This window comes from Nyctibius grandis, chromosome 2 (assembly GCF_013368605.1).
Source record: "Nyctibius grandis isolate bNycGra1 chromosome 2, bNycGra1.pri, whole genome shotgun sequence".
In the NCBI taxonomy this organism is placed as follows: Eukaryota; Metazoa; Chordata; class Aves; order Nyctibiiformes; family Nyctibiidae; genus Nyctibius; species Nyctibius grandis.
Window position 1 is genome coordinate 198862 of NC_090659.1, and position 16206 is coordinate 215067.

At 41.0% G+C, this 16206-nt stretch overlaps 1 protein-coding gene across 6 annotated transcripts in view; it reads left to right on the forward strand.

The window, feature by feature from the left end:
• Positions 1-8464, forward strand: part of BBX (BBX high mobility group box domain containing) — a 134519-nt gene extending 126055 nt beyond the window's left edge. For all 6 annotated transcript variants that reach the window (XM_068424765.1, XM_068424780.1, XM_068424775.1 and 3 more), the window contains 3 exons: positions 4243-4440; positions 5138-5330; positions 8151-8464. In XM_068424765.1, coding sequence (XP_068280866.1) covers positions 4243-4440; positions 5138-5330; positions 8151-8238 — 479 coding nt within the window. In that variant the 3' untranslated portion in view covers positions 8239-8464. The remainder of the gene's footprint in view (positions 1-4242; positions 4441-5137; positions 5331-8150) is intronic.
• Positions 8465-16206: the final 7742 nt, after the last annotated feature.

A 16206-nucleotide genomic window follows, 5' to 3' on the forward strand; every position in this document is an offset into this window, starting at 1 on the left:
TCTCTTCTGTGGTGTGCTGAGTCGGTCCCATTGACTTCATTTTTCTTGTTCACAAAGGCAGATGGTAGCTGTTCAGTCTTCTGTGAGACCAGTAGCGCAGTCAGCATTTCCAACATACAACTGCAGCTGTGATTTGAGTGCTTCTCCCAAAGAGAGTGCTGTCTTACCCCATCCTCGTTCAGCATGGGATGAAGACACTACGTGATGCACGTTACTGCTGTTCCTGGGAGCACCTTGGCTGGTTTTGCTTCAGTTGCATGCTGTTACACTGCAGCCTTAAAATCAGGGTTTGCAAGAACGTTCCACTCTCCAGCCACAAGCTTTACACAAATACTGATAATTTATATAAACGAGCAATACCAGGGCAGTGAGTCAGGTCTTCTACGTCCTCATTTTCTCTCTTCTTTTTTTTTTTTTTTGCTTTAATCAGTTTAAGACTTGAGTTACAGCTGAGCCAGTTTTTCATCTGCTGTGTCAGACTTGTGTTCTGTTGCATGGCATCTTGCGCTCTACGCTTGATTCCTTCTTGCATTGTAGGTGGGGGGAAGTAAGACTACGTGAGCTCTGCAGGCCTGCAGAGTAGGGTGAACTGTCCGTGCTGACTTTAAACAAATGTAGCTCAGGAATCCATCCGGCATAGAGCTCTCTCTCAAAGCCGTTTTTGTGACTGTGGTGTAAGTGTGCCAGAAGGCCCACATCTTCATATCACGTGCTCAGCTCTGCTTGCAGAAATAGCGCTCGAGTTCTGCATGTGCTACTGTCGTGTGGAAAGCTAACCATGTAAATAGGTGTTTGCAGGACTGCACGGTAGCTGCAGAACCTCATTTCATTTCTAGACAGCATTCTCCTGAAAATTACCCGAGCTCTACACGGGACAGCTCTTGAACACAGGACAGTGTGGAAACCGAAGAGATATGAAATGGGTTAAAGAAATTATTAAAGACCAATACAGGGTCAATTAAACTTGTTTAGCCCTATCCTTTCTGCACAGCAAAACCAAGTCTTGGTTTGGAGCATCCATATGGATGTACCTTTGTCAGTGGAAGCAATGGGGTGCTGTTCCTCTTGAAGGAGGTGCAAGATGAAGACTTCTCAGCACCTAGCTGAGCTGTACAATTGTTGAAGCATGGACTCCTCTTTCCTCTGGAGTTCAGTGCAAAGGATCTTGTGGGTTAAGCCTTTGTGTGATTTCCTCCAAGTTAGGTTTTATGTCTGCTTGAATAATAATCCACGAAGAAGTCAGTGAAATGATTTCTCATCCCGATGTTCACTAAGACTGCTAGAGAAGAAAGCAGCAGCTCTTCCCTTCAACACCCACCTTCCACCCGCCCACACACATAAAAAATACTCATGCGCTGTTCACCCTTAGTCTCTCCTCCTTCCAAGCTGTATGGCAGCGATGTTATGAAGTGAAAAAGAGCTTACATTGGAGCTAGAGGAGGAAAAAAAATGTAGAGGACTCTCAAGTCTCATTTCAAGGATTGAGAAACCTTGAAACATGGAGAGGGAATATGCTTGTGGCATCCTGAGTTTGTCAGCCACCTTCTGCTGTTTCTTAGGCAAACACGCCGATATGGTATGCTCCTGCAACTAATCTGTTGCATATTTTCTTAGCTTTATGTCTTTAATAACTATCACCTCTTTTTATTTTTACCTTTCAAGATTTTTTCATGTTTAATTTCTTGAGCTTTTTGATGCATACAATATGAGAAAGAAAAAAAGTGTAAAAGGGAGCTGTTTACTGTATTGATCAATCAAGTTAATTTCCAGTGACCTGATATGTCCTGTAATACACAACACATCTAATTAAAGACATACCAAATTAGGTTTCTCTCTATCATATGTTGTTTATTGTTTGAAATCATAGAATAGAATCAGAATCATAGAATCGTTTTGGTTGGAAAGGACCTTTAAGATCGAGTCCAACCATTTTATTAAATATAAAAAAAAAAGTTACTTGTATTACTAAGATTAAAGCCATTATAAACTCAATCAAACTAGAATTAAACAGCACTGTCAAAGTACTGTCTAATTAGAGAAAATCCTCAAATTAGAATTAACAAATAGTGTTGGACTACAACCAAACCATTACATTAATACATAATCAATGCTTATGAATTCCCAAATAAGGAATCTAGAGAAAAGCTGCCCAATTAATTATACATTCCAATTAAGATTTTGGTCTCAGTGCAGTCAGCTTATCTGAACGTCTCACTATTAGCCCAACTGAGTTACTTGAAAGTCACAGCTGCAGTCATTGGCACTTCTACTTAATTGGACTTAATTGTTACAGGGCAGATATTTTCTTGTGATTTCTCTTGCTCTCTTTAAAAAAAAACAAGTTTTACAGCTAGCTCTGCTCTGGGAAGGTTAGCAGCTGTAGCTAAACACTGAGAAAACCTGATTGAAACGGTGTGGGTTTTTTCAAAATAAAGAGCATGCACAAGTTCAAAAATGTTTTACAAGAGAAGGTATGAAGGTGAATTAAGGTTTGGAACATTTCCAAATATTTTTACACATAGGTGCTAGGTCTGATGGTATTCTTATGCCATAAAACATTAAAAGATCCCTTCTCACTTGAAACAAAAGAGCAAAGGGCAACAGCTGACAAGAGAAGATGTGTTAACCGCTATTCTCTTCACCCAGTCCTCATCCTTGCACAGTTAACAGTTAAAGCAGCTAGCAAAAGATAGAGGTTGTATTAGCCATGCCTTTGAATAGGAAGCTCATTAAATCTACAAAACAAACACACTAAAATGAAAGAGGGCAAAGTCCACGCAGCCTGCTTGGTTGGTGGGGTTGGGTGCTCCTGCGTGACACAGTCTCGGTGTAGGAGGCCGGTCTTGTTCAGTGCTCAGCCCTTCTGTTTGTACTCTGGCTTGAGTTTCGTTGTGTAATTTTTGCTGGTCCTGCCACCCAGAAAGTGAACAAATAGGTCTTAAACGTATCTTTAAAACAGGAAGAAAGATGGAAAGAAATAGTGGGGCAGAGAAAGGTAACTGTAGGCAGAGTAACAGCTGTGAAATATATAAAGGACTGTTGCAAAGAGATGGGGTGTAACCTGACGGGTAGTAAAGAAAATAATGACTTAAAAATGCAGCAAGGGAGTGAGGTGTGGGCATTAGGCAAAAATATGTAATCGTCCAGGATGGCAGTGCACTGGGAAAAAATAACCCAAGGACTTGGTGCAGATGCCATGAGCGCTCACAATTTCAAAACAGGTTTGACTGACACCCGCAAGAAATGACGTGGGCATTCCCTTTGCTGCCTGTAATCTCTCTCTAACCCTAGCTTACGGTGATTGCAGATGGGGTAGGCCAGAGGACAGACAATAGATGTCACAGATTGAATTTATGGACTAGTGATACCCTGCAGTATCAGCAGTATGGCTTGTTAAGTCAGTGGAAATTACAAACGATTGACGGCCACGCACTGATCTCAGACTTTGGAAGCTTAAATACCTGTTGTGATTGCTGTCTGACCAATTTCTTCATGAACAAGATTAAAGCGACTGTTGAGTGAGGTGAAAATTTGTGATCGTGTTCCAGTTCAGGGCAGAAGGCTGCTTCAAAACACCAACACTGGTACTGTTGAGAAAGATTCAAACTGTGCGTTTCTCACTCTCTATATAGGCAGTATTTCCATTGTGGTATTTTATCCCGTGCTTGCTTTCTTTTTTTAGCATTCTTGTCTTCAGCTGTGATCCAGCTCTGCTTTTGTATTTGCTGCCTTTTGGGTGTTTTTTAAGGTTTGTTGTTTTGTGAAAGGCAGTGTTTCCCTCTGCTTAGAGGGGACAACGTAGAGTCACTACAGAGGGAAGACTGGGGGTTAGTCAGGAATTCCTGAATTCTGCTTATGAGTCCGTCTGTGAGCTAAGACAAACTCACATGAGGACCATTGTTGTTCCATAAATACATATTGTCTCTTAGCTACGTGCTAGCATCTTCTGTTGCAGAATGTTCTAGACAGACTGTTTGATACCCTGCTCCCACTGAAGTGCTACTGCTTGTCTCACAGTTGTCTTTGCAAATATTAGAAACTTGAACCTTCCAGGATATCTTTAAGAGCTGATGCTACTATTTCCCTGCAAACTTCTGCAGCATTTGGATCGTATCTTGCCGTGGGTTATGCACTGACTACCTGTGAAGGAAGGCTTTATGCAGATACATGCAGAATGGTAAATGAGCATAGCTAGTAGCTGAATTATTCTACGTGGAAAACTGCATTTTTATCCTCTTTCAGCCATACTCTCAGAAGACAGAAATTCCGGTGAGTCTGCCTGGAAGAACAAAATTTCTATATCTACCCTGAACACTCCAGAGCCAGCAATGATCCATGAGCCTTTAGTTGGCAGCCAGAAAAGGAAAGCGAGAAAAACTAAGATCACACATCTTGTCCGAACAGCAGATGGTCGGGTGTCACCAGCAGGAGGGACGCTGGGTAAGGAAATGGGAGTTTAAATTCTGTTAAAACCGAGTGGTTAGAAAAGGTTTGGGGAGTACAAGCAACCTGTCAGGGAAGTATTTTTCAGTTAGCTTGGTTTCATACCTGCTTAGAAAGGTCATTCTTTAAAATACAGGTGTCAGTCAACTGGGCTATCAGTGAGCCCACAATGGCCAGCTTCTTTTGTTTGAATGCCCAAATCTGTCTTCTCTCCCTGGATATTTCTCTCTAACAACTGAGAGCTGATATAGTGGAAAATGGAAAATTTTCCACTAAATACCTTTAGAAATACCTTTCATTATTTTTTTCCAGTCCAGCAAAGAAATCATGCTGCACCTAGTTATAGGATGTAAAAATTAATTCCATAATATGACTGTCAATGCCACAGTCCTTGCAGGAGTTCTCTGCAGTGAAGATAATCTTTCAGGGCTTCTGTATCTAAAACATACACAAAAGCTCTCTTGCCTGACCTAAAAGATCAAACTCAGTTGAATGCAGAGTTTGCTTCATAAACCTTAGTACTGTGCTTCTGCCAATAGCTTGGGTCAGAAGAGTTTGCAGCATGGATTGGATTACACTTGCAAAGTCCAAGTCCTAAAGGTAAAGATTCTTTTAGCACCAGACTAGTCTGTATATTGATGGACTGCTGTAACTTAATGGCTAAATTTGCAAGCTTAACTTCCTTTTGTTGCAGAGGAGAAGCCAAAAGACCTGCCACAAAGTACTCTTCAAAAAACATCAAGTGCAGAAACAGATTGCAACAGTGAATGCTCCAGAAATGCAGAAACAGAAGAAAATCATAGTATTACATCAGATATGCCAGCAGTGTCTGCATTTTTTAGCTTAGCTGCTCTGGCAGAAGTAGCAGCCATGGAAAATGTACACAGGTATGGTTTTCTTTTCCCCCTGTTGTCGAAGTGAATAGTATGTGTCTGCCAGCTTGTTCAGAAAGCATGTGAATTGCAGACTGTTTGATTTGGCCTGTGTTTCCTCTTCCACGGCTTTCTATGAATGTCTGTTTTACACCACTTACTTAATAGTGTGAAGTCTTCACCTAAATGATAGTGCAGTCTATTTCAGCAGATAGTAAAATGATCCTCCCTGGTAAGCTTACCTACCAATTTTTGTATATAAACAGGTTCATATGCTCCTTGAGATCCTAATGGTTGAGGATTTCTAAGTATCAGGTGCCATTTGTCAGATAATAGCAGATTTAAATAGCTACTGCATGCTGATTTGCATTTTTCAATGGCCTAAGACTGGAGAGAATTTCAGATGAACTTCAGCTGAAGTTTTTATACTGAACACGGCTGAAGGAAGCTAACTTGTTGTTTTTACTCTTGTGCTTTTCTGTGTAGGAGGCAAAGCATCTGTAGAATGGCCCGGGGCAAAACAGCTCTAGGTGATGGAAAGCCACGTTAGTTTGGGTTGGTCCTCTCGGTTACTGGTAGACCATCCGTACAGATGAGGTGGAGAATGTGCAGGTTACTTATGGCTGTTGGATCAGTTCAGCATGGTCTGATCTGCATGCTAGACCTGTGATGGGAGGAGACCAATGACAGCAAGTCCTCCTTAATTATGCAGTGTCGTTCTTTGATGCTGCAGTTTATTGGAGATAAAACCCCATCCTTTCCTGCAGTAGAAGGTCAGTGAGGAAGTGCTGGGCCAGTTTGAAACCATCACAGCCACTGCAAATGGCATTTGACAGACTGCTGCCTGCCTAAGGAACTCCACAAGGCAGCGGTCGATGAAACCGTTCACAGCCTTAGTTTACTGGTGATTTCGTGGCCCCCATGAGCCAACCCAGTACTGTGTGTTCAGGCTGCGCATCAAATATTGAGAGGCTTTTTAGAAACTTAGGGGCCCTACAAGAAAGAAATGTCAGCTGAACCCAGCATGCTAGCTGTTCTTTGCAGAAGCTGTTGTCTTGCTTAAGCAGCATCGTTTTGGGTGAGAAGTGTTTTCACACGCAGTCAGCCTGGCATTTCCTTCCAGCTTTGCAAAACAAGTGTCTGCTGTCAAGACACCAAAAGTCTGAACTTGTTTCTGTCATCTTCTGTGGTCAGAAGCCATGAAGTGAGGCTTGGGAAGTGCTGTGCTAATCTTTGCTCTCACTCACGCCCTTGTGGTTTCATTGGTTGCCATTAACACTGACCAGAATTGCACGAGAACAACAGGATTTGCTTCGCTGTGGTTTTTCCCTCTTTGTTCCTCTAAGAGTTCTTGTCTTCCTCTTGTCCCTGTTGAAGCGAGCTAATGTTTTACGTAGCCTTCAGTTTGGGTCTTTCTTACTCCCACCTTTTGTCATCTCATCATGCAGCTAGAGCAATGCAGCACCTTCCATGAGGCCTGAAAACACCAAACCAGCAGCAAATGTGCAGCAGCTGTTGCAAATTCCAGCTTCTGATCTTGAAAAGAAAACAGGGGAGAACTCTTTACCAGTAGAAACTTAGCCATGTCTCTGACAGACTTGGGGAATGGAAGTCAAAAGAGAAACCTAAGTCTCATGGGCTAGATGCTTCTCTATTTTCTACTCTGTTGACTGTTACCTTTTGCAGCTCACTTCTTTATTTGCAAATAGCCAGAAATGAGAAGAACAGCATTAGAGGTGTGCTTGATGTGTTTCTTCAGTGCCTGAATTTAATTATTAAATAATTTCCTTGGGCCATGGAAGCCAAACTCCTTTGTGGCTGTAATTAGAGCTTGTCTGGAAGTGACAGTGTGGTTTTCATTTGAAAGCTTCTATTTAGCTTTATTTACTTTGTGCACGCCCTGGCTAAGTGCTGTGAACCTGAGCTGCATTTTGTGCCAAGGCCAATTCGTTGCGCTCCGGTTGTGTAAAGCACGTTGGTGCCTCTGTTTCTGCTGGAGTCTTAGCTGTGCCAGCGCGAGGTAAAGTGGCCCTTGTGTAAATAAGAAGTGGGCCCCAGATTTGCATTGCTGCAAATGACACATACTGTAACAAAAATAGAACCTGACTTGAGAGATTAGATAGCAGGTGGTGACGTGCTTTGTGTATGTATCTTAAAAGGCAAGCTGTAAAGAGCTCTCCCAGGTCCATCTGCTACAAGGACTGATGCTGATTTCCAGCACGTTAATTCTGGCACAGTTTATTTTTATGATACCCTGTGCCAGGGGATCATCTGTAAATTAATACTGCTGTAGTAACAAAAGAGATGTGTTGTGCTGTGCTGAGGAAGTGTTAAGTCATGAAACTTGGAGTAATCCCAATGTGCAACTCTGCTGACGAGTGTATTTCCATACAGCTTAAAAGCTGGCAGTGGACTTGCAGGAACATGACATATGCCTCTGTGCATTTACCTTCTTTTGCCACACAGGAGCTGTATTCTCTGCTCCTGAGGGCTGAAGCCGCTCCCTTACAAAATGAGTAACAGCACTTGTGTGCTCTTAACTTACTCTTCAGCCGCGCGTTTTGTTTTGTGTAGTCAAACACCATCACGTCTTGGTTTTGCCTGACTGCGTTGTGTTGCAGGTTGTCCTCAGGGTATTGTGGTACTGTTGCAGCAATGCCTCCAGAAAGAGCATGTAGCAGTGGTATGGGGGCATCTGTGGGAGCAGGGAGTTATGATGCTGTAATGTCAGGTGTTAAACCATATCACGTGCTGCTTTTCATCCTTTCTGCTCTGATAAAAGCACCTCTTGTGCTCCAAATAACCACAGGTGGCTTTTCTTTTCTTCTTTTGCAGAAGTCAGAGGGCCACACCTCTCCCCCACGACGGACAGCCAAATGAAATGTCTCAGGCGCCAGTGCTTATTTCCTGCGCTGACCAGTGAAGCTCCACTTTATTGTAAAACGTTGTGCTTTACCTAATATCCTAGCCTTGTCTTTACCAAGGGAAGCTAGTCAGTCCATATGATGGAAGCTAGAGACTGCAAGCGTTTGTTGCTCTGAGTGGCCCAGAATTCACTGGAAGCCAGATGTTAACAGCTTGGGCCAGGTCCTCAAATCGGAACCCAGTATGTAGGAGAATGATATTAAATATCTATTAATGAACAGAAATCGAACGATCCCAGAGCTTGCTTTCTATTGAAGGCTTTTAAACAGTAAATAGGTGGTTGGCGTGAAAAAGGCTGCCTTTACTGTTAGCTCACACAGCGTCTCTTTTACCAACCAGAGAGTATGGCAACTAGTTTCGTATAATACCTAGTTATTCTAAATTAAAATGAAAAAAAAACAAAAACAAAAACAAAAACACTGACGCACTGCACTAGTTATTATTAGATATTCTTAGTCATTTTTGTACATGAAGATTTAAGTTTTAAGATGGTTTATATTAATAGGTTAGGCCTACGTTTATATTGTAGAATGAATTTAAAACCTGTTCCAGAGAACTCAAGGCAGCCTGGACAGATGTACCATTGTTAGCGGTGTTTGGGCAGCCATGTGGTCCAGATGTTCTGCACTTTTATATTTGCCACCAGAGTGGTAGAGTTTACTGGCAAAAATTCTGACAGGCTATGTTTGGGTTTGTTTCTTTTTAATTTAGCTTTGAATAACCAGGATGATGTGCATTAGAAAAAGGAGTGGTGTATGGAAAAGAAAACACTGCAGATGAGACTTGTCTGTCATGCCTTGGAGGGTTCCTGTACTTTTGCATAGATACCCGAGCGACTTGGTGAAGCTTTCCTGTACACAACAAGTACTGCAAATGCGTTTTTCAAAAGTGACCTTAGTATTATTTCACCGTTCTGAAAAACCTAAACCCGTGACTTTTCGATACACATGTCCACCGATACACACACACGTTTTGCAGACACTGGCATTGTTGTAGTTACTATGCACAGTCCGAATCGGCTTCAGAGTTTGCGTAAAGGGCCAGTTACGGTTTGTGGTGGTGAAGTGGCAAGTTATGTACAGATAAACTACAACCGAAGAGTAACGTTTGACTGAACTCAGACTACCAAACAGATCCATCTGCCAGTTTTTGTCTTTGCTTGTGTTGAATTGTTGTGTTTTGCTCTCACAAATACATCCCAAAGGCAGGCCAAGTGTATCACTTGGCCTGTTACCTTGGCTGTCTTGACTTACACTATTGTATAACCAAGCATTGGTTCCTACCAACAGATGCAAAACGATCAGAGTAATTGATCTAAAGCTACAAGTTCAACAGGGTACTTCTTCTAGAGCACAAGATGTTTCCCTACTTTTTTCATTGTAGCACAACAATTTACCAAATTGGACTCCAGCAATAATTTTTTTATTAGCCTTCGTCATACCGGCTGAACTTTTGATAGTATTAGATTGAGTTTGAAGTTCTTCGAATTAAGTCTTTAAATGATGCGAGTTTACATCATTCTATCAGGCATTCTTATTTATACTTGACTGAATTGATAATGTGTTTTGGGGTTATTTTGTAACTAATTTGATGTAATAGCCATACGGAGAGTAATTGATGCTTGCTGAGTTTAGCCTTTCATTGTTGTAGTTAAGTGAAAGTCTTTGGTTCAGCGTCGGGAAACAACATACAACATACCACGTGAGCTGTAACAAAGGGTTAAAAGTCTGACGAAAGGCAGATAGCTGGGGGAGTGTCACTGAAACAGCACCATTGAGGACGCATGTGTTGGAAGAAGGGAACAACAGCAAAAGAACATCAAAATTTACGAACCAATGAGTCAGTGAAAAGGCTTTTTAAAAAATTCAGGTTGACTATATGACTAAGAGCCCCTAGAATGCCATTGCAGCCTATGGCAGTATTTTTAATAAGATTTTATTAAAGTTTTATAAGTTATTTTAACAAGACAGGAAAAACTTAGAAGACTTAAAGCTGTTGGGTCACAGCAAGGTGGCTGTTGGAGTTTTGGACCACTTTATAATTAGCTGAAATCCAAATATGTTACAGTGCAGGCCGTTCACGTTGACAATGGTACTAACTTATTTCTCTAGAAACCTTTAGAGTAGATATATTTTTGTCAAAGCACCCCATCCTTCCTCGATTTAAATTTCAATATTGTTCCTGGAGATATTTCTGTATATTAATGGTACCTTTTTTAAAAGAAACAGAAAATTACTTTTTTCTATATGTATTAATATCTTACTTGATCTGCTTTTCCTTGACTTTCCCTTAGAGAGGGGGTAGGGTTGGGTCAGTTTACTGGATATGACTGTTTTCAGATACTTATAAACCTTTTTGTAGATATGCTTAATTTTTAAGCGATTAGGCACTGAGAGTAGCAGAAATCCTGCAAAGCTTTATAGTTCACTAGGCATTTGCCTTTGTTGGTTCTCTTGAGTGACGTCTTGATTTCAGTAGCTAGAATTTTTCCCTGAATCTACTAGAAGGGGTATCAGTATTTTCAGGTAACAAAGTCTGTTAGCACAACAAAAATTTCAGACCAATATCTTACTGTATTGGGGTTGGGGTTTTTTTCCTTGTTTGTTTTGGTTTAATTTTTATTAATTTCAGCTGCTTTCATTTTGGAAAATCTTATTGCTATTGTGTGTACTTCAGTATACCAGCAAACACTGTTACCCGTTAACACGTTGTCTACAAATGCCTCTAGAGAAGAAATTGTTGCACCTTATGTATATCTCAAGCAAACCAAAATATGATGCTTTTCTGCTTTGTTTATTCTGAATATGTTGTATCATACTTTACTGAACCCATTTTAACTTAGCTAAAGCTATTGATATTTATGCATTTCACATTATTTTCTGGATCTGAACCTGTGTATAAATCTTTCTTTAAAAAAAAAAGAAAAGCATTTACCATAGTTGTCCTCTGTGACTTATCCATGGGAGGGGGGAATCTTGTCTCAAGTGTAAAATGCAGTACTGTCCCAGTTTTCCTTGGCTTTTATTTATTTAGCGATCTTCGATGTTTCATACGTAGTTTTGAGGTATACAAAATACATTGTCGTAGCCAAAGCTACAGATCTAAGCAGCTGGGAGAAAATTACTGTAATGTCTTCTTAATTGTTCTAGTACTGTATACAAATATGGGAAAAATGTTCTGCAGAGCATTTGAGATGCAGATTCTTATCCCCACAGTAGGTTATTTTCCAGATATTAGACCAAATCAATCAAAACGCAATGTTCTCAAAGGTCTTTTCCATCTGAAATGATTCTGTGATTCTAAAAACATCTATGGAGATTACTTAATGCTCTGCTTATGGCAGTAACTACCCCTTGAATGTGCTGTGATTTCAGAAATAGAATATATTTATTTAAGATGACTGAATGCTCTTTTATACTAATACTATATCCCAAAGTCATGAGCAAGAGACTTCGTGGTAGGTTGGATTTCTATTTTATAGCATTGGTGCATGACTTTTGTAATTATAGTGATAAGCATTGTTGGAAAGGGGCACAGGAGCAAGGGACTGGTGTGTGAGCTTGTGGTGTTTAAATGCCAGCTTTGGTCTTTATTATTTGGGTGAAAGCTGACGTTGTGGAACAAGGCTGAAGAGCACTCCGCAGTTTGTATCAAGTAGAAACCCAAGAGAGTTGTAACCCACATCAGAATGAGGGAATGCCTTATAGTTTGGATGCTGTCTTTTGGAACAGGATATTAAATTGAAGCAGTTTTAATTTCCACTGCCTGTGTAGCTACTGTGTGGACACTGAACAGACTGAAAGCAACGGTTGTAGACATGGGACAGCTAAGAGAGGATGAAAGGAACGCTGGCCTTTGTTCTCACTATGGCAGAGTTATGGCAACAAAGGGGAATTAGGAAAAAAGATAGCTGTGTATATATGTGTGTGTGTGCGCCTGGGTGTGTACGTTCTGAAAAAAAATGTAGGAAAAACAAAACCATCATGGGCCTACAAGAGACTGTAATGCGTGTTGGCCCTTTGAGTGCGCTCCCTTTTTTTGAATGCTGAGTCTAATATGGCTACCTCTCCTAAAAGACTACTTTCATTAGCTTCCATTTGCTTTCAGGCTTGATCGTGTAATCTTTTCAGCCATCCCTCCCATTTGTATACCACTGTATGCTTTACTTCCCAAGAGCAAAGACAACATAAAGGCTGAATACAGAGTGGTAGCCTAACTGTGTTGCTGGAGTGTTTGTGTTTAACCTCTGCCATAATCATGTGGGTTGCACAACACGGGCCCGCCAGCTCTAGTTGGTTCAGGGAGGTCGGTTTTTGTAACAGCAGAAAATGCAGTGCTCGTGGAGTGGTGGCCTTCACGTGCTGCCAGAGGTGACGCAGCAAGCCAAATGCTGCTCTTGAAACTGGTTCTGGAGTTTACGTTTGCAATCTGGATGTCGCAAGGAAACATAACTGTGCACCTTGTGTGTTGTATACCATATGTTATCCATTAGCTGCCATTTGTTTGCTGTGCTTGTTTGATAGCTTGTAGAGCTCCTAGGTATCTTTGCCATGGTTTGTAACGCTTGTGGTGTTCTCCTAACCTTGTACATATTGTGGAACTGTCACCTACAGCTGCCAGGATGCTGAGGCACTTGAGGACGCTGAGCTCCGTGAACGAGTGCGTTTAGGCTGTGAAAGAGTTACGTGCCTCCTCCCCTGAATTCCCCAATGAAAAGGCACAGTGAGGTTTATGCTCTCACCTAAGTACTATTATAGTCACTTATATACTCAGTATTTTTTACTGAATTTACAACTTTGAAGAAGCTTATGAGATGGATATATATTTTATGTTCCCCCACTAATTCTTCTAAGTCAGAAATCTAGGAAGACTTGACGTGAGATTTCTATTCAGCAACACACCTAAAACCATCCTTCCTTAAGGGGCAGCGTTGTTGTTTGCACTGTGACAGTGCAGGAGCCCTGATTATGGACCACTACACCCTTGGAGTTAAGCTTGAGCTTGCGTGACGTTCCTGGGGCAGGCACGTCGTTGTGACCTAGGGCCTTCATTGACATGGAATTTTAAAAACGACTGCAAATAGCTTAACATTTATTGAGTTCTTCCAAAGAATATGTTGTAGTTGCTGGGTCTCAACTGTTCCTGTAGACCAGAAGACCCACACTGTGCTCTACTGGAAAAAAACACACCTGTACAGGCCAACTAACCAGGCTTCGGAATGTAACGGTCTAATCTTTTTTCACCCCTGCAACTGAAACCTTATTTTCCCCCCTACACTGCTACACTTTAATCAGTGATTGGGGCTTTGAAGGTGACAAAAGCAAGAGAGGCTTGTGCATGTGTCTGCGTGTGTGTATACACGTGCATAAACACCCATCAGAGTGCAGTGACTCGCAAGATGTTCTCTGTACACAAGCATTGCCACGTTAGGTCATAAAGCAACACGAGGCTTCTCAGACGATAGTTTTCCAACTTTCTTGCTAGGTTTCGCTCTATTTCATTCACATTATACCATAAGTTATGATTTTCAAAAATCATACCTGAAAAAACCCCCACAAATCCTGCTGACCTGGATGCTACGAAAACATTCTTTCTCAGCAGTGCTTGCTTTTAATAACCAGTCTCTGTTGACAGTTTTAACACAACTGATTTGCTATGATCTTTCTTCCTAGAGCCCAGTCCTTCAACTTTTATTCTCACACATAATTCCACTGAATTTTGACCCAGTATTTTCTCTCCAAAGCTTGGTGTAAACATGCCTTACAATAGTTCATCTCCGTCAATGGTATAACAGAGCCACTGCCTTCTTAGATATGTGTAGTTAAAAGTCAATAAGCACATTTGTAGGATGTCATACTTTCTTCAGAAACCTCTAATTTGATATTTTTAAGTGCACATGTTAAGTCATGTGTATAACATGCTAAAGTACATTAAACTGTGATAATGAAACTGAATAAAATATTTAATAAAATATTTGAAATATTTGAAAAGGACCTTCAAATAGATTTCTTTATGTTCATTCTGTTTTGGTTATCTAGTATGTGCCTGTAAACAGTTTCCCATTTAAAACTAATGATTGCAAATAAATACTATTCAAACAGAGCTTCTCTGATACTTCACCTGCTTTACTATCAAATGATTGTTTACTTTAGCGTATGGCTGAGTTAGCAGTATTTGCAGAAGTTGTTTTTAGCTGCAGTGTGAATTTATTGGCTTTTTTATACTTAAAAAGAAACAAGCTCGTTTTCCACCTGAAAATGGAAGATGCCAAAACCCAGAGATGGATCCTCAGAACTGTAAGCTGTAGTTTCCTGTCAGATCATCCATTGAACTTCTACACAATGACTATAAAGATGTCCCATATTTTGCAAAGAACTTCTGCCCATTTCTTCTTGCTTACACGTGTCTATAATGGGAGCTTCCATTTTATTTTTAAAAACTTCTGAGCCTGGTTCAGCACTGTTGACATTGTTGGAAAGATCCATAGACCCATGCAAGTGCCCCAGAATTCAATGGATTTATATCAGCATAAAGCTGGAGATTGTGGGACAGAGAGCGCCAGGACTCAGTGCACTTAGGCTATGGGAGAAAAGTTTGCCTTTTCTCCTGAGCTTTGTCCACTTTGTGTTTCTGGATTTTGTCATCTTTGCACAATTGGGAAGCTCGTTTGTAGTCCACACAAGTATAAGAGAAGTCATCTTGTGAAGAAGCCCTTACTATGTTTTCGGTCTTTGAACACTAACAGAACTTACTCAGAAATGGAAGTTCTCTTTTAGAAATAAGTAGCAAGAGTCATCAATGTTTAAACTTACAGGTCCCCACTGCTTTGGAAACTTACCTAAACCAGGACTCTGTTCTGACCAGATATATTTTATCCTCTTGAGGCTTGAAAACTAGACTGTTGGGGAGCTTTTCTTTTCCTGTCCTTGGATGCCTGAAGCCTCCTTGGTTGCAGTGTGTTTTTCTGATCACGGAAGACCCAAGTACAGACTTCATGGAGCCAGTAGACACGAGTTGTTCGCATGGGAGCAGAACTCCTGTCTCTGAGTCAAAAGTAGCAGAAGGGAAGCCTTTAGGTTTATTTTTTTTTAACTATGTGCCATTTACTCAGGGAAGAAGAAACGTACGCAATCTTGCACTGCCTTTACTGGGTATGCATCAGTATGTCTGCAAAGAACCACCAGAAATGGAAGAGCTTTGGCATTAAAGGGCATGTAAAGGTCGTACTTGGGGAAGGGGGAGGAAAGCTCTGATTCAGTGAGCTAAAAAGCTGAAAGAAACATGATATATATTCCTGCAGTATAGTACGCCCAGTCAGGGACATTGAAGTCACTATCCTGTTTTTTTTATTACCAAATTACCTTAAAACAGTCATCTTCATTCCTTGAACTCCCATCTTTTCTCATCTTGTTCTTCCAACAAAAGAACTGCTGAATGCAGCTAACTCCCAATGTGTCTAGATCTGGTTTGTTACCCAACTCCCACGTTGCGTCTTGCAGCTGCATGGCATTACACTGACACTTTCTTAACGGTCAGGTAAGATAAATTTCCACTAATACTTTTGGAAAAACACGGGATGGAAAGGCACCATCCTTCTCAAGCGCCACGCTTCTGCCAGGTGCTCTGACATTCTCCTCTCGATACCATTTGTTGGGTCCTTTTCATTGTTCATCCCAAAGATTTTTAACGTGCAGCTAACCCTGCTTTCCAACAGACTTTTTTTTCCTGCGGTGTGACAACATCAAGTGAGACAGAAAGTATACTTGAGCATACCGTAACCATGCTATATACCAGCTTGTGAAGCTGTTGATTCTTCAGCAGGACACTAGCACTTTGTAACAAACGATGAGATGCATTCCTATATCTGCTGCAACGTTCTGTTTTGTTTTGTTTGCAGAAATAAAACCTGTATTTCAGAAATACAACGCCTGCCATCTATTCAGTGTCAGCTTCTTTTTGTGGACTG